A 23,186-nucleotide genomic window follows, 5' to 3' on the forward strand; every position below is an offset into this window, starting at 1 on the left:
AGAATGTATATTTTTACTTTCAGTTTTAGAAACATTTCTAATATTTGACTGAGATCAAACAGAGTTAATAGTTTGTTTTGACACCTCAAATGTATCACACTCCCAAAAGCAGAGCAGTAAAACCTGGACTGGAATCAGGTTAACTACGACATGTTATATTTACATGGTCGTCGCAACTGTCAGCTGAATTAATTCACACCATTTTCTGTGTATAATTAACTAACGGCTTATTAATCTTCAAGAATTTTTAAGTTTAACGTTCCTTAACATAATCCACAACAAGCTATCAGTCATATGAAAGAGATGAACTAGTTTTGGTTATTTTGTCATTCAGAAGTTACACAGCGTACCTTTGTTTTGATGTGGCTTGCAGTCATAAGAAAGGAGTGGTTCTAAAAATTCTTAAACATGAAATCTAAACATTTAGGATGCAGCTTGAAGTGGTAATTTTACCATCTGTCTAGCTTTAGTTTGACCGCTTTATGCTTTTACAGGCAACCAAACTCTGCGAGTGTGAAAAAAGACGGTAAAAATCACCTGAAAAGCCAGAGAGTCAAAAACAGTGTGCAAATGCTGACTTAACTGGGCACGTGCCACCAAATTTTAACTAATCTAACGGAAGAAATTAAATATTTAACCAGTACTATCATGACCAGGGCTCTTAAGGTGTTGTTTCAGGTACAGTTAATTATTTCATATGAACATCGGCGCACAGATACACCAGAAAGATGAGGGATTTGTCTTTTAAATTAAGTTTAAGCATCTCAAAATGAACACAAAATGTCAACATTTTTAAGTTTACACACAATCCAAGGGATCTTCAATATCCCTCGTCACCAACAAGAACAGGACAGCTTTAAAGAAAGAAAATCTACACCTCACAATATTAAATATAAACATCCTTTTCAGAAAAATAAACTTTATGTAGAGTGTGTGGATAAAAGCTCATACTGGGGTGACAGCTTTGAAAAATATTATTTATCTAAAGTGGTTTATTTATTCAAAATGTGACACATTCACTTGTAAGTTAAAAAAAAAAAAAGAATCAAGTGCTTCATATTTTGACGTTGTAGCTTTTTAATGTTGCCCTGCCTCCACACCTTCGTCAGAGTCCTCCTCTCCAGTGAAAAATAAGCACATCCTTTCCTGCTTCACATCGGGCATGTGTCTGTCCCACTTTCTCCTTCCTCCTCTTCCCCTCTGCTGCTGGAGCAGTCCATCTCCTCGCCGCCATCCGTCTCATTGCAGGCGAGCATCGGAGACCACCTTTCTCCGCTTGCATCATCCTTTTTTCTCTCCTTCCTCGCTCCTACCTCTCCGTCGTCAAGCCCGCCTCTCTGCCTGCAGTAAGGTGGGATCTCAACCACGACGTACTTCTTCGCCCAGCCGCTCAGCACGGCTTTCTGTCGAACATCACTGGACGTCAAGCCTGTGTCGAACTTGGAATTCGTGGCTAAAAAATAAAGAAAAAAAATCTATAAAGTCCATTCTGATTTGAACTGATGCTCAAAATAAACAATTTAATTTATATTTCTTCATGCTACATATACATAAATATATATACACATAAATATATATACACACATATACATATATATATATATATATATATATACATATATATATATATATATATATATATATATATATATATATATATATATATATATATACACATATAAAAAATATATTTTATATATATGTATATTTTTTTTTTATTTATTTATTTTTTCTTTTTCTGTTCATATTTGGGCATAAAATCTGTTCGAACAGAATATATGAACTAAAATTTATTCAGTTGTAATCTTGAAAAGCAAAGTAAGAAGTCTCATTTCTTTGCTCCTTTGTCTTCTTGATGATGACCTGGAAATCAGTCAGTCAGATATTTTATAGTATCGAGCTGGTATGTTAACGCTAGAAGTAAAAGTCCATTAAAAGTAAATTTATACTTTATCAGAAACAGATAAAATGGACATCTGACATAAATAAAGTGCTGCCGGTTTCATGTGCGCCACGTTTAGTTGACATGGATGTAAAATGACTCTGAAGCAATGAAATAAAAAGGCATTTAGGACATATATGTGAGTTTTCCATTATGTAATAACAGCTACTGACTAGAAATGACATCATTTAAATTTAATCAACACACTTTAAGATGATGAGAAAGACCTTTTCTGCTACATCGTTTTTTTTGTTTCATAAAAAAAAAAAAATCAACTGAATTAGTAAAAATGGCCACTAAGCTCACCTGGTAGAGTTGTTGACAGCTGACTGGAGTTACAGGTAACAGAACCATTATTATTGAAGCCAACAGCTGCAGCGAGGTGGAAGATCTCCGAGCGAGGCAGCTGGGGGGACACTGGTAAAGAGTGACACTGTCTTCCAGGCAGCTGCTGCCAGTAAAAAGACGCCTCTTGCTGGGATCCCGCAGGTTGATGAGCGGACGGCTGGTTACTGAACACACTTCCTGGAGGCGAGTGGAGATCAAACACCAGGGAGAAGACGGACTTGCTGGGAACGTCGTAAAACTTAATTTTCCCCCCACACAGGTCTTCTCGAGCGGTAAATGGGTTGATCTTGCGAAGTTTGGGGGTTCTCTGGTGGATTGGGGGGTTGTAGTAAGGGTCGTGCACATTGATCTTTCTTCCTGGCTTGCAGGAGAAGATGTCCGATTGGCTGCGGCTGAGCCAGATGTTTCGTCTGGGTCGTGGGGATTTGGGAGGGATTTTATCATTTTGGAAACCGAGAGGGTTCAGCCTCTTGAAGCCCTGCATTTTCTCACCTGAAACGAGGAAACAACATTTGCAAGTATTTAACATCAAATTAATTTGCAAGAAACATACAAATGTAGGCTGCAAAGTGTTTCTGAGCTTGTTTCTGATTATTTTTTATTTATACAGAGGGTAAAATGTGTATTTTGAACGGCCACTAGATGGCAGCACAAGCTGAACTGTAAAGATTAAATAATTTCACAAGCGCTGGATGACATGGTTTGTAAGAAATTAGCAAATGAGCTAAAATCATATTTTATTCTCTTCCTAAAATTGTGTACAGTGTTGCCCTTCTCAGTGAGCATCCCTTGAATTATTTTCCATGAAATTTGGCAAAGATTTACTCCGTTGATTTAGGAAAATGTGTATTTGTTTTCGTTGCGCAACAGAAATATTTCCTACTACGAGGGTGATACTTGTCTCAGGAAATGTTGATATTATCATTAGTAAGAAGAGGAGGAGGGGGGGGAGCATGGCGGGAAAGAGAAGTTCTTGACATAACAGTCGACAGCTGATAATAACTGAGAGATGTCAGATCCAAGCCATATTTTTTTAAAACTATATCTTCATAAGAACTAATCTTCTGTCAGAAGCTCAAGATTTGGTTTTATACATCAAGTCAGTGTCATTAAAATATAAATAAATGTGCCAAATTTGTCACGTGTGTCAATCATAACGGCATCCTCTGACAATGTGTCATGAGTTAAAGATTTGGCTTGTCTAAACAAAAACATTACTGCCTGCTGACCCCAGGAATGGTCAGACATGCAGGTGGCTGTAGGCTGGACCAAATTAGAAGTGAAACCTTGACCTGCATGGATCATGTGTCTCAAAATAGGAATGTTGATCCCAGACCAAATTTCCTCTTCACGTCAAGATGAAAGTAGAGCATATTGAACTCTGCTTTTGAAAAAATACCCCTTGGACAGATCACACACGTGCACTAACATAGACAAAATTAGAGGAAGTGGAGGACAGATACGGCAGTTTGGAGTCAATAAAACTCAACAGTTTGTTGTATGTTTGGGTGAAACAGTGTTGTTCGGAACAATAAGTGTTACGTCGCTAGGAAAGGAGGAGGCGTTTGTATGCAGTGATGAAAAATTGATTAAAAAAAAAGGGGCCATTAGAAGATTATAAATATATAAATATATCTTTTCCTGTCTTTCCTGAATTAATTCTCCCTCTCGCTCCACTTTTTCTTTTCAAGAATTTACAAGCATCTTCTAAACACAGAGAGTCTAAAAGGCGTTATTGCATGCCTGGAGTGTGGTTAGCTTTGGGTAAGGGCTTCTTGTCGTTGTCCCCACTGAGTGGAACTCGCTCCTGCTCCATTGCTTCAACTTTAAGATGTGCAAAAATTTCCTCAAGGTGTCTGACGATGTCCATGAAGGTTGGACGGAGTTTAGGATCCATCTGAGGATAAGAAAATAAGAAAATATGAAGGATGAGCAGGAGAATATTACAGAGAAAAGCTGCAGGCAGGGGACAGAAAGGCGTTCATGTTCTAACAGGAAGCATCAACTGCAAGTTTATACTTTTACATGTCGCGAAGGGAGTAAATTATATTAAAAGTAAAAGCTGAAACACTTAAATACTTTTTATTTTATGTTATTAGTTTATTTACAGGTTATGAAGTATGTTGACATGTTGAAATACATCAGGTTTTAAAAGAGCATCTTCAGTCTTTATGAGCTTAATGTGACATTAAACATTAAATGATTAACAAAACATTTAGTTAACACTGTAATACGAAGATACTTCAACATAAATCTCCTTTTAACTCATTTTAAATAGTGGAATTGCCACCAGGCATTTTGTTGATGTATTTGCAGATGAAGTGATGAGGGGCTGAAGTGAAAGCTGGAGGAAAAGCAGTAGTAGTTACATGGAGTGATAAGTTTGTGCTCATTACTGAACACAAACGATAGTCTGTGTATAAAATATGCAAATATTTTACGTGTAAAAGTTTTCATGCAAACTAACAATAACAATCAAAACGTTCTGATACAAGGCTGTGAATATTCATTTCTTCTATAATGTTTAGGATACTACAGAGATGTTTTAAGATTAAAAACCTGCTTATAATGTCTCTTTTAAGTCATACTAATGTAAAGGCTTTACTTTACTTCCCTGTCAGATGTTGTCACATGGGACAAACATTTGGCTGAAAGATGGAGGTATACAGCCAACAGAGAAGGGCAAAGTAGCTCAAACTAATTTGGTAAAAACAAAGAGACTTGCAAGCAGAGGATAAAGGAGACAAGGATGATAAAAGCGAGACAACAGACAAGGATGAGAAGGGATAAAGCAGGCAATACGGGATTACTCAGCAGGATGCTCTTAAATCCTAAATGCCCTGATTATCTGTGGGTTTAATTAAAGTCAGAAAAAAATAGATGACCCACAGTTCCAGTAAGCATCAGGTGATGTAAGAAAGACTAAGATGGTTGAAGACTTTTCCACGCTTTTGCAACTTCACTGAAAAATGACTTAAATTAGCAACAAATCAATGCATCACCGAGAGGAAAAGCTCAATGTGACACATTTTAGATCCAGATTGCAAAGATCAGGACCCCCCATGGATACGAAGATAAATCAGATTAAAGAGATGATTAGGTTGCTCCTTTAACTCTTAACAAGGAAATAAAAGTTTCATAATAACTTAAAAGATAAATCCAAATTCCAAAAGGGACCATCATGAAGTTACTGAATAGACAAATATCTGTTATAAACACATTATTACTGCAGTATAAATAGGATGAAACATGAACTGTATACCCGGTGCTGCTTAGATTTCCCACAACTTATTATTAACTTATTAATATAATTTCTGAATGAGGTGAAAAACAGTGAAACTCACATTGCAGCAATTGAAGGCTAGTTGGAGGAAGTCCGGCGGGCAGTCTCCAACCATGTGCTGGAACGTATGATAGTCCAGGCCGAAGTTCTGGTCAGGAGGGTGAGGTGGGGTTGGCACAGGTTTGATACATAATACATTAAAGATAAACAGGAAATTAATATTTTAACGGAGGGATAAAGCTGGAGACAGATATGCTTCATCAGATGCTTGGCATTGTGTAGCTCTGCTACCAAAGCTGGTTTCATGTTGAACTAATCCCTCTGACATTGTCCTGTTGAACGCAAAGCGCCAATATGCTCACACTCTATCAAAGACCAATAATCACTAACTTATTTCTGAACTTGGATTCACTTCTAATCCTGGCTTAAAGGCACAAATCTCCTCCGGGATGCAAAAGATGATCCTTTTTTAACAGATGTCATCGATAGTAAAATTACGCAAGCTTGATTTCTTTTAACAGTGTACATTTCAAGTCTCTAACAGCGCTTATAATAACGACTGCAACTGCAAACAAAGCTGGAAAAATCTGCATGGACCAAGTTTACTTTGCCACATCTGTGAAGAATAAGCAAATACTTTTAGTTCACAAGCTGCACATAAGGAGTACTAAATATTTGTCTTACAAGAGAGCTTGGAGATTAAAACAATGCGAATAGGTTGAAAAATATGTTGACATTCCTTCTCTGTTCTGTGTGAGACTATTTCACAATGTAAACAGAGAGAGGGATACAGACAGGATCGGTCTGTGTACACTGCAAACACAGAGACGGAGAATTAGAAGGTCACGGGGTGGGAAGGAGGTTAGAAGGAGGTGAATGGTTACCTCTGTGCGGGGAAGGAAGTCGGGGTCAGCCTGGATCCTTGCGATGATTTCACACAGGATTATTCCATAAGAGAAGACGTCAGCCTGAAAAGGGGCAAAATGTATGTAAAAAAAATTCTCACAAACAGCAAGAGATTTGTTTCCTCCATGGTTAGTTTCTTAAAAACGAATAATTACCTCATATTCTGTTACTCTCTGAAACATATTAAATACTTTCATAGCTAATAATCAGTGTGAATCTGCTTGTATTATTAACAGATGCAAAAAACGAAGTTGGTGACTTTACCTTCTCGTTGTAGGGTTCATCTCTCAGCACTTCTGGGGCCATCCAGAAAGGTGAACCAACCACTGAAAGCTTCTCTCCTTCAGCACTAAACAGAAACACAGGATGTTTGATTTTCCTATTATGTTCAACATGTCATCAAAAAGTCACGTGTGCCAGAAAAAGACAGATATTTTTGCAGCCAGGGGTCGACTCCTGAACTCTGGTCTGTTAAAAGGCCTGAAGCTACTGAAAAGTGGTAAATAATCACCAGAGTGAACATAAAAGAAGAACCGGTTCAGACCTGATTTATAAATCTATGAAGACTTTATCTGCACCCTGCGATGGACTGGCGACCTGTCCAGGGCGAACCTGCCTCTCTCCCAATGATTGCTGGGATAGATTCCAGCTTCCTTGCAACACTTAACTGGACCAAAGTGACTGACTGACTGACTTTCTCTGCCTTCTGACAGAGTTCAGTTAGATTGCAGGTACTTAAAGAAAAACCCAGTTTGAGATCATTTGTGATGTTAAAATCTTCAGTTTGCTTTTAAGCTTCAAAATAAAAGAAACTATCGCAGAGCATCAGCATAAACAAGCATGAAAACTAAACAGACTTTTTTGATTTAAGCTCAATTTGCGTGAAGATGACAGCCCAACAAGACTGAAGTTTAATATTATCCAAAACATGCTATTCTTCCGAAAGCTTTGAAATAAGCATGAATCTTAACAAAAGTAGCTTTCAGCTTTTGCTCCATTTACATTTTAAGAAGGTTATGTTTGATCTGTTATAAAAGGTTGTGCTTTCATATGCAAAATGTTAACACAGCCAAGCACAGATCAACATGATTATGAAACTTATTATGTAATTTTATAAACTCCCTTCCTGCAAACAGTGTAGAAGGCAGAAATCAGCCAGCTCTTGTTTGTGCTACTGCAGCATTATAAAGTTAAACCCTGTGCTGATAGGATCGTCCTGTTATAACACTGAAACAGAGACTGAACTGTAGAGGCGGCTGTTAATGTTATGCATGAGCTGTGTGCTAATAAATAACTACTTGCCTAGAATGAGGAGGAAAAAGGAGAGCAATATGCTTAACTGGGTTTGCAGTAAAAGTCAAATTTGGGAAATATTTGAATGAAAGACGATATGCACCGATACAGATATCCGTATCAGCTCAATACCATGTGTGTGTATTCGTACTTGGTATTAATAAAAGTGTACCGATACCACAACCGATACCTGATACCACACTACTCAAGTCAGTGCAGATGTGTTTGATGACACGCTTCAGACATGTTTTAAAAGAAATAAATGTCTTGAATGTTAAAATGTGACATTTTTTGTTACACTAAAAGCTAGATATTTGCTTCAAAGCTACACATTTATCATTGCATTTAGGTAAAATGTACCAAAATAAAACTTGTTGAAATTGTTAGATGTTATTATATGTGTATTGGTGAGGTAACTTCAGAAAGGATGGGTCATTTATTACAACCTAATGAAGTCTTACACAGTTATAACAGCAATAATAACCATAGTCATAATAATGTTCACATAAACAGATTTGGTATCGGCAAATATTGGTATCTGCAGATATTCAAATTTCAGATATCGGTATCGGATCGGAACTCCCAAAAAGTGGATCGGTGCATCTCTAGATGATATACATTAAAAAAAAAAAAAAAAAAAAAAAAAGAAATAGGAATATTATCTGATATATTCTATGGCTAATCATTATGAGAGTTGACTTTAAGAAACAAATCTCACACTCAGAAGGAAAAAGCATCAGTTTCATTGCAGGCAGGTCAGTCGCAGCACGGTCATGTATTTTACTCACGTAGAAGCAAATACTTGCATCTTTGGCACCAAAAAGCACAACTGATGAAGTCAGAATAGTTTGCTTCGGTGGTGTCAACGGATTTTTTTTGTCACAATTGGGAAGGATAAACATCTAAACAAGCATCAGTAGTTTAATAATAATAATATTAATAGCTACTAATAATCATTTATAACTCCAGATTGGGGAATTAGGCTCTATTAGACCATATTTCAGCACCTAAGGAGCAGCTGGCAGGTCAAGGGTCTCGCTCAGGGACACCGTTTATTTCCTGTTACCAGCCTGGGGACCTGAATAGGGTCCTCCAGACCAGAGGTGTATAATCCAGGTGCCATAAAGTAAAAGTCCCACCATGTTTTTGGATCTACATGTGCATTTAGAACAGATGTTTTCACTGACAGGCTCATCTACCTTGCAGTTGAGCTGAGCTAGTTAAATTCAGCCGGTTAGGTGACTGGTTGGAACAGCTGCCCAACAGGACTTTTACTTTACAGTACCTGGATTATTCACCTCTGCTCCAGACTCAAGCTCTCCTCTGCAACCACTAGACAATCGCTCTCTCCCCTAAAGAAAAAGCCAGTTTTAAAAAGACCATGGCAGTGTGCGATGATAGCATACCGCAATGTGGTTTGATACAGAGAGCCTAAATAAGAACCCCGGCTTTCTGTTTGAGTCATCTGTTTGATATTCAGCCTTCTCTGACTGGTTTTCTGAGAAAATATCAGCAGTTGTATCTGCTAAATGCTTGATTTTCTTTTTCTTAGCAGTCATCAGCCTACAGTGTATGTAGGCTGCTGGGGTTTTTTTCTCTGTTGTGCCAACAGTGTGTGGATGAGGAAAAAATGTGACTCAAACACAAAAAAAACTTGTGATTAATAACAAAAGAGTTGAATAGTTGAGTGATTATGTCATTAAATTCCAAAAATGTACACCCAGTCCCTTTTCATTGCACAGCTCGGAGTCAGAGGTAATATGAGTCAGTATGACTCTAATAACACCACAGGAGCAGAAAGTGAGCATGCCAAAGGTGACTTTTAAGTATTGAGTGGTATTACATTACTCATAATGAGAAAGGCTTGGATATTTTTAATGTAAAACAGTGTTCAGGGAAATCTCCTCACAGATTGGTGGGGATCTTTTCTGCCAAGCCGAAGTCTCCCACCACCGCTGTGTAGCCGTTGTCATCACATTTGATCAAGCAGTTCTGTGAAAACAGAAAACCATAAACACAGGTGGTTACTGGAGGAAGTTGCAACACAGAGGGATTAAAAAATGACAAAGCATTTAGTTACTTTGCATCACCAGCTAAACCTGGACTTCCTCTTCAAATTCATTATTACAAACTGGCACATTAAATTACACGATAAATACTCTCCTTTTCCAGGAAAAAGAGAAGGGATTGTAAATGTTAGTTTAAAAATTTGCTGCAAAATGTCATTCATAAGGCAGCATAAGCAGCTGTGAAATATTCTGCACATTCCTCTGTACACTAACAGCAGCATATGATGGTCACAGACGCTCATCTGGGCTGGATGCTCATGTTCCATGCAGTCACAGGATATTTATACATTATACAGGTCAGTCCAACTGAGATAGCTTCATGATACATGAATCCAGTACATACCCAGACTGTTATCATACTTCCTTCCCAGATTCTGAGTTTTTGAGGCTATGCCAGCAAACTGAGTTGTGAACAGCAGCATAATTTCTGTAACACCTGAATAATAGCCATTCTCATCATATGGGAAGTTCAACAAAGTAAACATTTCAATGATTTGAGGAAGTGCAATAGCTGTGATGAACTGTGAACGCCAAGAATACACTGCTAGATTCTCAGAGGAAACTATGAAAAGAAGTGTCTATACCTGTCTTTTCCAGTAAAATAATTAGAGATAGACAGAGATAGAGTGATAGATAGAGAGATAGAGAAAGACAGACAGACAGAGATAGATATAGATATATATTCCGAGAATTTAAAACAAATAAGTTCACAGCCACATCCCTGCATCATCAGAGTACCAGCAATGAGCACTGGATCAATTCAGAGGAATTAAATGCTGCTTGATGCAGGTTATTACCCAACATCTGACAGGCAGAACTCTTTAGGGAGCGATTAGCAGGTCTGGTAATTGAGTTAATACTCTGAAATAGATTTAGCTTTTTAACAGTATTTTTTGTTATTTTGTCTAATATTCATACTTGACATGGAGTAAAGGCTCCAATAAAAAGAAAAAGCAGTAAAGATAGTAAAGTATAAGCCACTGAAACCACGATGTGAACAAGAGAAACCCACAATGCAATCAAAAAGGTGACATATTTCCATCCTGGTTTTACTGAAATTCACAAGAACAATACTAAAGTTTTCTGTTTGGGACATATACATAAGACAGTGAGCTACTTTAAGTGAAAGTTGCTTTTCTTCATGACCAATTAGCCTTAGCGAACCTTGGAGGTGAGGTCCCGGTGGAATATGCCTTTGGAGTGCAAGTAGGCCACGCCGCTGGCGATATCACAGGCTAATTTTACTCTAGTGGGCCAACTCAGGTGTTTGTCCCCATCTAGAAGCTGCTCCAAGTTTCCACCATTAATGTACTAAAAGAAAAGAGAGAGAGAGAGAGAGAGAGAGACAGAAATATAAACAACACATTTTATTCATCTTTGACAGACAAGCACAAAAGCAAATATGTTCACATTCACAAAGGGTTTAAAAAAGATTAAAGGTGAAAACTCATAACTGTCTGAAAAAATGATGATGATGAAGTTCAGACTCCTTAAATTCAGACAAAATCTGTCAAACAAAAACTGACCATTGACATTTCATGTGATGAACTAAGACCTCCATTTTTTCTGAACCCAGACTGACTGGTTGGTTTCAGTCAGTCATTGAGTGGATGAAAAGGAGCAAATACACAGACTAAAGTAAAGAAGTAACCAAAGATGAACTCAGAATGGATTACTGATTGATCCGTCTGTCTGGTGGGTTGAAGCGCTGACAAACCAACGTGTGTATTCTGACCAACAGGTTGAAGAAACTGCTACTTTTCTCATGCATGAATTTGGGATTCCCTGGCAATCACATTTGCAGGACAGTGGAAAGACAAGACAGTCAGGTCACTCAGTGGGTTTTAAAGTATCAATGGGTCCATTAATCTGCCAGTGTTTATCCTGAAGAACTTGCCCGACCTTCTTGCTGGCATGCAAATACAGCGACACACTAATCTCACGTCACATATCATGACGTGGAACAGTACAGTACAGTACAGTTCAGGAACAGTAGTTAACTACCGAGAGCCGACACGGGGTCGAGTAAAGCAGTGTGGTCTGGTTTACCGGTATGACTGATGAGCACAGAATTAGAGCAAAGAGTGGGCTGGTGATGAGAGGAAGTTTCCACTTCTACATGTTTAAAAAAAAACAAAAAAACAAAAAAACTAGCCTTTGGGTCAGATCACTAACCATTTTAAAGCCATCTTGATATTGTTTTGCAACTGGAAATTCAATCATTACCCCTAAAAATGTGCAAAATTCTCTTCTTAGCTGAAAGCAAAGAAATTAGTCGGACCATCTTTCTGGAGTGTCAAGTGTCTTTCACTTGATACTAAAATGGGGGAAACAGATGATAGGAGCTAGGTTATATAAAACACACACTGCTAACCAAGTTTAAGTCAAAGTGATGCAGCAAGATCAAGAAGTCAGTGAGGAAGGGTCACAAACAGAATGCAAAGAATGTAATCACACATGGTGCTGATGGAGTAGAGGTGGTGTGGGTGTTTGTGTCCAGGCTGCAAGTTGGTAAACATGCAAGGAGTTTCACCAGGAAGTATTCACATTCTTCTTTCTCTTTTGTATGCATTTGTACAACATGAAGCAACCCTCATCCTCTCCCCAGTGAGAGTTATTCTAATCAATCTCTTTGTTTAACTAACAGGCAGATTTAAGATTAGCAAGGTGTGCAAATCGGGTCATGTGACTGCTCAGTGGCTTAAAGTGGACCGCAACACCCTTGACTGCATTAGTGCAATAAAATATTTCTATGCATTTCTGCAGGAGGACACATTTATGTGCCAGAACTGTTGCACGCTGTTTCATGTAGGTGTAGAAAACAAATATTACTCAGCCAGGAATTTGAACTTACTGCAGAAAAGGTTTGCAACCATAATGAAGTCATTATAAACTTTTCAGAGTGATTACTAGTGAATTATTTATCAAAAGATAGTGAATCATTGTGTTATTGTTCTGGCTTTATTCCCAACAGTCCATGCACCGGGAAAAATGTATCTTAACTCCAATGCTTTCAGCAGGAAGAGTGATTTTAATCTGAACTCTGATTCAAAGACATCAGAAGATTACAGTATTTGTGCTGCAAATTCTTCAAAAGCCACAGAGTTCAACATCTACCATCTTCCTGGTTCGGGTTAAGGAAGAAAGAAATCCAACAGGAGAAAACTCCCCATGGAGACACTATAACTCTAAATATTCCAACTTCCTCTATTTATTATTTCATTCAAGATGCAGATAAGACACAATTTTACTCTCAAACTAGTAGAACAGACAGCTAGCAGAAACTGTGCCTGGTTCAAAATACAGATCACAAAGTTTTGCGGCAAACTGAACATGCTGTATTTAGTAAAAGTGGAAATAAAGTCATGTTCAAATAAGCTTCTTAGTCAGGCATGGTACTTTTTCCTGGAAGTTGCTTTATCCTGTTTTATGGAGTTACTGATATACCACAGTAATCTTTCAGCTCAACATATGTCAGAGCTGTGTAAGAGCCACATCGTGACTGTGCACAATGCAGCGGGCTGAGAAAATAAGAAACATATGCCAGGTCATAAATGTTCTGGATGTTGTGTCGCTTCACTGTCTGGGTTTCAGGTTAAAACCCCCGGAAGGAATCAAACAAAGAAACCCTGTTAGCTGCCGAGCGCCGCTTCAAACAGCAGAATAATCTTCCCGTGTGTCCTGACCATTAGTCCTGACTACAAAATGCTGTACGGTGCAGAACAAGGCATCACGTTCAAGATAATTACACTTCCTCTGGAGTCTGGCAAAGATAGTTCCCTTAATGTTAATCAACTGGTTATGTTTATATTTAGCCACTCAACTAAATAAAAATAGAGTTGGTTTGTGGGAAAATGTGCCTGGTGAGACTTTTCAGGAGCGGTAAACTCTTAAGATCCACAGAAAATGCAGTCTGACATCTTCAGTTCAAAACTCACATTAACTTTGGATTATTTTATCATTATAAACATTTTATTAAAGCAAAATTGTTCCCAACTCTCAGTATCTGAATTTACACAAGGTAACTTGGGGCCATGGAGTAACTTCATTCCAAGTTTCCTATGAGCACGGCGTCATAGTAGGGGTCAGGTAACAAAACACCATGAGCCTGCTAGCAGCATCAGTGCACAGTTTGGCACTAACACTACAGGATCCATTTACGCTGCAGCTGGAAAACAAAACCTCCCGGACTGTCAATGTGTATATTCATGTTTGTATTAGAAAAGAGCTATTCACTTCACTATTACTGCGTGAGGGTAAACGCAGATCTTTTCTGGTGTGACATGACAGAAAACTGCTGCTGAGGCTTTAATAAGCACATCAAAGTGAAGCACGACAGTATAACTAAGAACATATGTATAAGCCTGGGAGCATCTGAAACATTGTACGCCTCCTTCAGAGTGAGATGAAGATATCTGGAAACAGTTACTTACATTATATCTCTAAATAACACAGTCTCTGAGGGTCATCGTTATCTTTGCTGCATCAAACCTTTAACTGCCTCGACTGTTTAGTACAGCAACTGTTTTGAGACCATAATGAATCTTATTAAAATAAAAACCTGTCTGAACCATCTCAACTACTTGGTTCGAGTGTAAATGCAGGGATAAATATTTATCCCATTACTGTTTTGAGCATGTTTCATATTGTTACAATATTAGCTTTTACTTAATTATTTAAAACATTATTATTATTCTCTAAAGAAGAGTTTTTTTCTTCATAGTAACATTGAAAAGTCAAGCAGGTGAGAGCAACACAAAAAAACTAAGACTTTAACCAACATATAGTTTTTAGTATCTGTAACTTAAAGCTGAGGTAGGTAATGTTGGGTTGCTAGCAAGATGTGAAAGTGGCGCCCTGTCTTGGCTTCTCCCCTTCTGGTTTTACTCTTTCCGTGATCCAAGGCTTTTTTTATTCGCAGCTTTTCCCACAAATGATTTTTCTCTTTCTTGGCTGTTTAGCAGGAGGAGGCAAATAAACCAAGCCGGGTCAGGGAAGTCCTTCCTGCATTTCTCAGCCATGTTTGTCTGCCGATTTTCTTCTTCGCTACTTTATATTTTTATCGTAACACACTATTTATATGCAGGGTGTGGCTATCAGGTATGCGAGAATGGGAGGGGAGACAGGAGAAGAAGCTGACAAAATATAAGAAATTATATTTAAATTAAATAAGTTTTAAATTATAAATTTAAAACTTATAAGTTTTTCAGTAAACTGAGGGGTCTATTTGTGATTTTTCATGATTACAAATTGTTTAGACTATCAGAACAAGGAACCATTTCACCCAGAGTAAAAAAAATAAGTAAAAGGTCTCTGAGCAAGATTACGTACTCCAGCTTTAATCTCTAGTCATTTGCAAATAAAATAAATAAAGAACCAATGATCATCAATTCTGACAGTCAAACTAGCATGTAGTTTTTTTGTCAGACTAAACACCTCAAACTCCATAATAAATTCGAAGCGTTTTCTAACATACATATATATATATATATACATATATATATACATATACATACACACATACATACACACACACACACACACACACACACACACACACACAGACACACACACACACATATATATATATATATATATATATATATATATATATATATATATATATATATATATATATATATATATATATATATATATATAAAAATTTATTTTTTTTATTTTTTTTTTTAATTATACACATGATAAGTCACTGGTAACTTATTACCTATCAAGACTTTCTCAAATCATATGCATTTTAAACAAGCAATAGCCATGAAGAATAATTTCACAATTTCGTATTTTTCTAATTTACTGTCAAATCTGGAAAAAAAGAAAACTAAAGAAAATCTAAATAAGGCCAGTATCAGAAGGAGCAACAATCTATTACTAGAAAAGCACTCGGAGAGGACAAACCGCCGCCAAGGCATTAAAAAAGTTTCTGGATCCAAACAGTGATCCGGATCACCACCAAAATTAAATCAGTTCTTCCTTTTCGCATTTCCAACAACTCCTGAAAATTTCATGAAAATATGTCAATAACTTTTTGCGTTATCTTGAACACAAACACACAGACAAACAAAAACACAGATAAACACCGGTAAAAACACAACCTCCTTGGCTAACATGAATAACATGAAGGCTTAATTCATTCTGATTTAGACACATTTTACAATTTTAGCCTTAACTTTTTCTTCAGAATAAAAAAAAAAAAAAAAAAAAAAAAAAAAAGAGCTTCTACATTAGTTTTCATTTTTTGTAAGAGCTATGCATGCCAACTGCTTATCTTTGATCAATTAAAAATAAATAAAACCACATTTCTCTCCTTACAAGTATCGAAATGAGGAACAGTTACAAATACAGAGCAAATGAGCAGTTTAAAACATCAGCCCGTCTACCTGTAATGGTGCGTGTCCTGATATTATGCATCCTGGTAAGTCTTCTGTATCATTTTCTCCCTGGTTTGCTCTCTTACAGCCAAGTACACAACTTAAGTGCTTTGCACACTTGAGAACATTCAGTTCCTTTTGGTTTTCCACAATTACAGGCTTGTGTGCCATCGTGTTGTGCTCTTAGATGGCACGATGTTCTCCCCAAAATAGCAGGAACATGAAGAACTGGTGTGTAAACACCAGTAGAGCCAGGACATTAGTACACCTCTACTCTGCTTTCATTAGCAGAAACATCATCATCTGAGGTACCATTAGTTTGTCCTGAAGCTTTAATGTGTGACAGCTTGTGTTTGTGTGTATCGTCTCATACCTCTGTCAAAGCGTGAAGTTGACCCTCATGGACACACACTCCCATAAACCTGAAAAAGAAAATGCACAAACTAAATATGGTATTCAGAAAGTGAAAATTAGGATTTAATCTGGTAGATGCAAAAAAAGAAAACTGTTAGATTGTAGCTGGAGTTTAATCAACTAAATCTGAGGAAAACTCCAGCAGCTTTTCTGTTCTGCCAGGCTCAGTCATAATAAAAACAGATTTGAATGTTTAAATATACAGAAACAAAACTTGGCCTTTTTCCGCTGTGTGTAAATGGAAAAATAAGAAGAATAGACTGAGAAAAAAAAATCAAACTGAAGAGGGCAAGACTGGACAGGTGATTACTGAGGGACAGTCTGTCTGCAGGAGGATAATAACAGCTCAGATGTTTCACCTGCATTCTTTGCATTTCTCCTTCTATCTTAGCTATCCATTTCTAAAGTCATTAAACATACAAAACCTCTAAACTTGACCCTTCTCTACTCTACCACACTGCATCTAATAATAATGTTGACAAATAAATGAAAATAAATTAATAAAACCCCTTCCATAGTGGCAAATGATCTTGTCTTTTTGGGAAAAACACCTTTGTTTATCTTGATTGCCATTCAGTTCCACTTTCATGACCACGTGATCCAGCTTTAACCCAGAACAAACAAACTCCTTCAACTAAATGAGACTGGGTGTGTCTGCACCGCAACATATTGACTAACTTTGTTCATGGGCCGCACTGAAGACCTCATAATTCTGGAGGCAGTGGAAAGGTCAACTTCGTAGGTCCTTGCTGGATTTTAGAACACAATGACCCCACAGTGTGTTTGTTAACACAAAGACACACACACACACAATCCACAAGGCATGCTTAACAAAGATAGCTTTGTAAAAGATTTGGGCATGTGTGCATATGCACACACAAAGACATTTATGCATGTATGTGGCTGTTCAGTACGCACTGAGCATGCACATACCCTGAAGCTCTAAGCACAATGGGAAGTGTTTGTTACAAAACAACAACAATCCTATTCTGGGCCTTCATGGCCAGTAAAGCTGAAATACCACAGATCTGAATTTTCACAGCTTTAAAGTTTCATTAAACTGAGGTCATGCTCATTTGCATAGTGCTTTGCATAAAGTGAGCAAGTCCTAAGGACAACATAAGACAAAATGAAAGCCAAGAAAGCCTGAAACACTGCAGCATTGCACTAAAAGTGAAGTAAATAGAAAGGAATTATGATAAACAAGAGAAATTACACAAATTAAATGTGGAAAGTGGATTACTTATTTAGAATAAAAAGTTAGTTGAAGATCAATTAATTTGCAGAATCATAGCCAACAGCTTTCTTGTCCCACTTTGGTTTTTGTTAACCAACCATCCATACATACAACCATACAGTTGCTTAAAGTGACACTGAATAAATTTTTTACTTCAAAACAGTTTCTGACTTGTTTTGACAGCACGCTGAGATTTATTATGTGCATACTTGGAACCTTTGTTATCCAGCAGAGTTCCAAGGCTGAGAAACCACACTTCCCAACTTTTTTTTTTTTCATCCAGGCACATCAACAGCAGCAGCATTTTGCCTAAAAAGCACCACATCACACACCTGCAACTAGATATCAACACACTGATGGTTTTGCACGTGCACTGTGGCTGATTCAGCAGAGCAACAGAAGACATTACTGGACGGAGAGAAGAAAAAGAAGCAGTACAGAGCGAGAGACGGGACTGGAGTCAACATTTGACAAGCTGGAAAGAGCTCAGAAAGAGAAAGATGCTAAATTAACCAACGTTAAGGAACCTTATGATAAGCTCAGTTAAGGAACTATAAAAACGAGTTCAGAAATGATACAAAAAGGTTCTTTCAAACAACATTGTGACCATGCTGTTGTCAGTGCACTCAAATATACCATTATGCATGATGGAAAACACTGACCTTATGCTCACATGGTCATTAAGACAATGTCATTAGATCAAAATTTGACATTTAAAGCATTAATAGAGGATGATGTATCCATGATTAATCCAAAAATTGTGCAACAGCATCCATTTGAGATGCACTGAAGGCCTCTCTACTCAACTGCAGAGCCTCTCACCAGGGAAGAAAAACAGGGCATTTTGTAAAGTCCAGAACCAGGTGTGACATTTGCATGTATGATTAACCATTTGTTTTAGATAAGGCATTGGGCCATTTGCGCAGGTAAAAATGAAGCGTTTTAATGAAACTAACTGTGCACTCCATGTGCTTAAACCCTTATATAAGCAATGTTAAGCTGTTCAAAATGCATAGCACGGGTATCATGCTGTGGTAGTCAACTATGGGATACAGGAAGCTTTGGGTTTGTAAAATCAGACACCAGAAGCTCTGAGGCACTTACGCTTCGCAAACAAGACTATGTTTATCTTATTTATAGGGCCTTGATTAAATAAACAACAACTTTTCTGAAAACAATAAGAGCCCCAAGCCAAAGTCTAGAACATATAAAACACACACACACACATCAACATGTCTGATGAGTTTTAGGGCGGTTTCACACTACAATACTTCCCCCATTTTGTCAAATCAATTGTTGACCAGACTATCTAAAATGCTGACATGATTGTTCATAGCCTCTGCCTTTTCCCTCATGACAGAAAAGGTCCTCCTTACTCTTCGCCTCCAGGCATCTGGCATAACTCTAACCGGAGCTGGCAGTTTAGAAAATCCATTGTTAATAGGCTCTGCGTTGACACAGTTTCCAGTTCACTCCGAAGGAAACAGGTCACAAGCACAGACTATGAGTAAGTGCAAGAACTCAGAGTAGAAGTAAAGGGCAAGAAAGGACAAGAAAGCACGTGTATGACCGAACTGGCAGGGGTTAGTGGAAGTCCCTGGTGAAAGGTGTAATGTCATGTATGTGGACACAATGAAAATACGCTCTGGTCAAATAACTTGTTTAATCGTTTCTAATAATTACTTCCTAACAACATGGATCATTACACTTTAAAAACCAGCTGACGTTGCATCATAGTGCAATAATCAACTAGATCAAAAAGTGGAAAATAATCAGATTATTTCGCTTACTTTGTTTATAAGTTGCATGAACAAAGGTTTCAGACAGGCCTGCTGTTGTATATTCAGTTATAAAACACATTTGTTTATCTGGCTGAAAAGCGTTCAGTCACTGCTTTGGGTATATTTAGTCAGTCAGTTATTTGATTACCAACCTCAGTATGTTCGGATGGCAAAGCCGGTTCATTAGTTGGACCTCTCTCAGCATGTTAGCTCTGTTGCTGCTGAGTTTGTTCATCTTCAAAGCCATAACCTGGTCTGAAGCTCGATGACGTACCTGCAATATGAGGCAAAATAACAATGTTTATGTGAAAACACAATCAAAAACATACCTATGTATGGTGTATATTAACCAATTTCTGGTGGCTGCACAATTATAACTGCAAGAAGCTTAAGATCAATAAATCATTTCCATTATTTTCAGCTTTGAGCAATCTGGATGAAGTCTTGATCAGAATATAAGAAAGCTTTAATGTGATTATGAGTTGTACAAATAACATCTCCAACACAGCTAGTGAGAACACACAGGAAGCACAAAAGGAATGCAGCACATAAAAGAGAAGTGAAATGAGGTCAGTCACTGCTGACCAGCCATGACAAAGTACACGAGTCAATTCAGAATTCACAATCAATTTTTTATTGTTGTGCATTGGGATTTTAGCTCCCATGTCAGTGTTAGTTTGCTATGGCACCGCCATCCATCCCTCTACGGTTGACTGGATCCTTTCTTAGCATGCTTTAGACAGATCAATGCATTGTACAACTCTTCTGCCTGACACTTAAAACAGTACACACATATGTGGTTTCCAGTATAAATGCATCTGTATAACAGCAACTAAAAAAAGGCTCATAACTTACACTTTAATTTTTGAAGTGAATAAAAATATCTTCTTCATTTTCTTACTGCCAGAAGCTGAAAGTCCCACACTGCATGTCTACTAATTAAACCCTAGCACACATATCGCGGATCTTTGAATGGCAGGAAACCTTGAATAACCACATATTTCAGAGAAACCACAACACAGTACATTAACCCACTATGACCTGGTACAAGATCTGCTTCTTTAACCCTTCAAGGCATAAGCAGCAAGTTTAAAATACATGATTACAGAAACTAAATTCAAATAAAATAAACAAGTTTACTATATTAAAGCCAAAGGTAAAGCCTTTAAAATGGTTTTGTTTAATGTTTCTGGCTTCTTCAGTGGCTGAGTAAATTAAAAGCTTTACTGGACTGTTTTAAATTTTCCAGAACACCCCGCAAGTCCCCTCCTTCTGAAAGGGTTAATTACCAAGAATCTTAGTTCTTTTAAATACATCAATGCACGTAAGCAAATAGGAAATGTCAACCTGACAACCACTGAAGGCAGCCTGCCAAAGCTGACTGAGCTTCTGCAGAGACGCACTTCTTCCTACCTACACGTGACAACTCACTTCCTGCCAGCTGAAACATATTGGGATGAAGATGCAAATTTTTATTGAGCAGGGCCAAATTGATCCCCTTGCCTCAGATAAGAAGTTAAATAATTAAAAATCTCATATGCACATGCAAAATAGAGCTTCATGGTGTCACATTAGCTTGACAGCTAAGCTCTAATGCAAATTCTACATGCAAATCAACAGAAAAAGCTATACCATACCTATAAGAAAACACACATAAGATGAGAGGATTTAATGCTTTTAAGAGGATTCCTTTTTTAGGTAAATGCATCTTTAAGTGGATAGTAATTAAAGGACTGACATACAGTCATACTGACTATGCAAGTGTCCAGGTTCATGTATCCAACAACAACCCTTTCATTCTCTTCCTTTAGAACAGCAACAGAGAAACAAAGGATAGGTATCGTTTACAGCTGCATTGACAGCTGGAACAAAGTCAAATGAAATGCAGAGACATCACTGACAATGAGAGTCACTTAATTGTATAAATGGACAGCAACTATGATTTAGTTTAAGCATTTGGAGATGAAGCATTGGATTATCACTTCTATCAATATGATGATAAGGATCATGGATTTACATTCAGATAATCAGATTTCTCTCTCTACTTCTCTGTCCAGCCCACATACAAAGACACAAAAATCTCTCTGTTCGAGTTCAAAGGAGGGGCCTGGCTATAAGAGGCGACAGTCTCCACCACAGGACAGCAGAAACAACAGATGGCCACTCCTCTGAGGGCCTCCTCCCCCCACATCCGTCTATCCTCCTTCAACCCCCTATTCCTCACTTCTCACATCCCCCCATCTGCATGTGTTCCCGATCCCCCTCTTTCTCCTCCATATTGTGGTCCCAAACAAACTGTCATGCCGTATTCCATTCATTCCCTGCAATAGCAGAAGTTTGTTTTTCTCTGATGTTTCACCCACCTTTGCATAATTTCCTCTCACACAGAGCCCATTTCCCCCCCAAACCAAAGCAAACCCACAACATCCTCTTCATCTTCTCTGAAGCCCTTGTTTTTGCCATCTTTTGTACTCAGTGGACACCTAAAGCCTCTTCTCAGCTCTCATTTTCATTTCCTTCAACAGCCTTCCCACCCGAACCCTCCACCTTTTGAGGTTTTCCCTGTTTCCTCCTCCCTGCTTCCGCAGATTCTATTGCCATTATTTTCCACCAGTTTTCATTCCTATAATGACTTCAAGCTTTTCAACGCCGAACTGTCCTCCCCCCATTTCCACTTTCTCCAATCACAACATGCAGATTCTTTCCTCAAAGGAATAAAAAGCATTACAGGAATTTCCCACGAGAATGAGGAAGCACCAACATTTAAAGGCATATGGTATCATTCATACTAACGATTGTAAATGTAAAATCAGGTATGTTTGATAACTGTTTTGCTTTTGCTTATCATTATCATTTCTATTTTATGTATCCGATAGCAGGGGTGGTAAATCTAATCGAAAAATAATCAAAAATCTGGATTTGTTGCTTCACAATTTTAAATTGGATTTTTTTGTTAAATTTTTTTTTTTCAAATAACTTTTTGTCCTTTTTTGTTTTTATTTATCTTTTTACTAGTCTTCTTGGGCATTATAGCAGCAAAATGATGGTCTGACTACTGTGTTGTTTTTTTCTAACTAAAATCAAGAAGAACAACTGGCAAAAAAAAAGTTTCGGATATTTTTGGGGGTTTTTAGTTTACAAAAATCAGCTATATCAAAGAATCGTGAGAATCGCAATTTAAATTGAATCTGCATACAAAGAATCAGAATCAAATTGGGACTAAAGCATATCGTCACTGCCCTATCCAATAGTACTGCAGTAGTCTAATGTTTTAGTACATACTGTGATTGTGGCAGCTTAGACTATTTTTCCTTTCACACTTTAATTCTGTATTTTTATTTCCTCCTTCTGTTTTGTTTTGGGGTTTTTTTTCCACTGCCAGGTTCAGCGACACCATATCATGACTCATAATTACAATAAAAATAATAATAAAAATATTCAGAATATTAAGGGCAGCCACATTTATGGCATGTCTCCCTTGGTAGAGCAAATCTGTCTGACAAATTATGGCACACATGATGCTTGAA

At 37.6% G+C, this 23,186-nt stretch overlaps 1 protein-coding gene across 2 annotated transcripts in view; it reads right to left on the minus strand.

The window, feature by feature from the left end:
* Positions 1-23,186, minus strand: part of tesk2 (testis associated actin remodelling kinase 2) — a 31,075-nt gene that overhangs the window by 659 nt on the left and 7,230 nt on the right. For both annotated transcript variants that reach the window (XM_079243088.1, XM_079243089.1), the window contains exons 4-13: positions 19,812-19,933; positions 16,601-16,649; positions 11,006-11,152; positions 9,682-9,764; positions 6,744-6,828; positions 6,458-6,541; positions 5,635-5,721; positions 4,034-4,187; positions 2,249-2,782; positions 1-1,453 (exon numbers count right to left, since the gene is read on the minus strand). The exon at positions 1-1,453 is cut by the window's left edge and continues 659 nt beyond it. In XM_079243088.1, the coding sequence (XP_079099214.1) occupies positions 1,152-1,453; positions 2,249-2,782; positions 4,034-4,187; positions 5,635-5,721; positions 6,458-6,541; positions 6,744-6,828; positions 9,682-9,764; positions 11,006-11,152; positions 16,601-16,649; positions 19,812-19,933 (1,647 nt within the window). In that variant the 3' untranslated portion in view covers positions 1-1,151. The remainder of the gene's footprint in view (positions 1,454-2,248; positions 2,783-4,033; positions 4,188-5,634; positions 5,722-6,457; positions 6,542-6,743; positions 6,829-9,681; positions 9,765-11,005; positions 11,153-16,600; positions 16,650-19,811; positions 19,934-23,186) is intronic.

The sequence above is a fragment of the Telmatherina bonti genome, assembly GCF_933228915.1.
Source record: "Telmatherina bonti genome assembly, chromosome: 7".
Lineage (NCBI taxonomy): Eukaryota > Metazoa > Chordata > Actinopteri > Atheriniformes > Telmatherinidae > Telmatherina > Telmatherina bonti.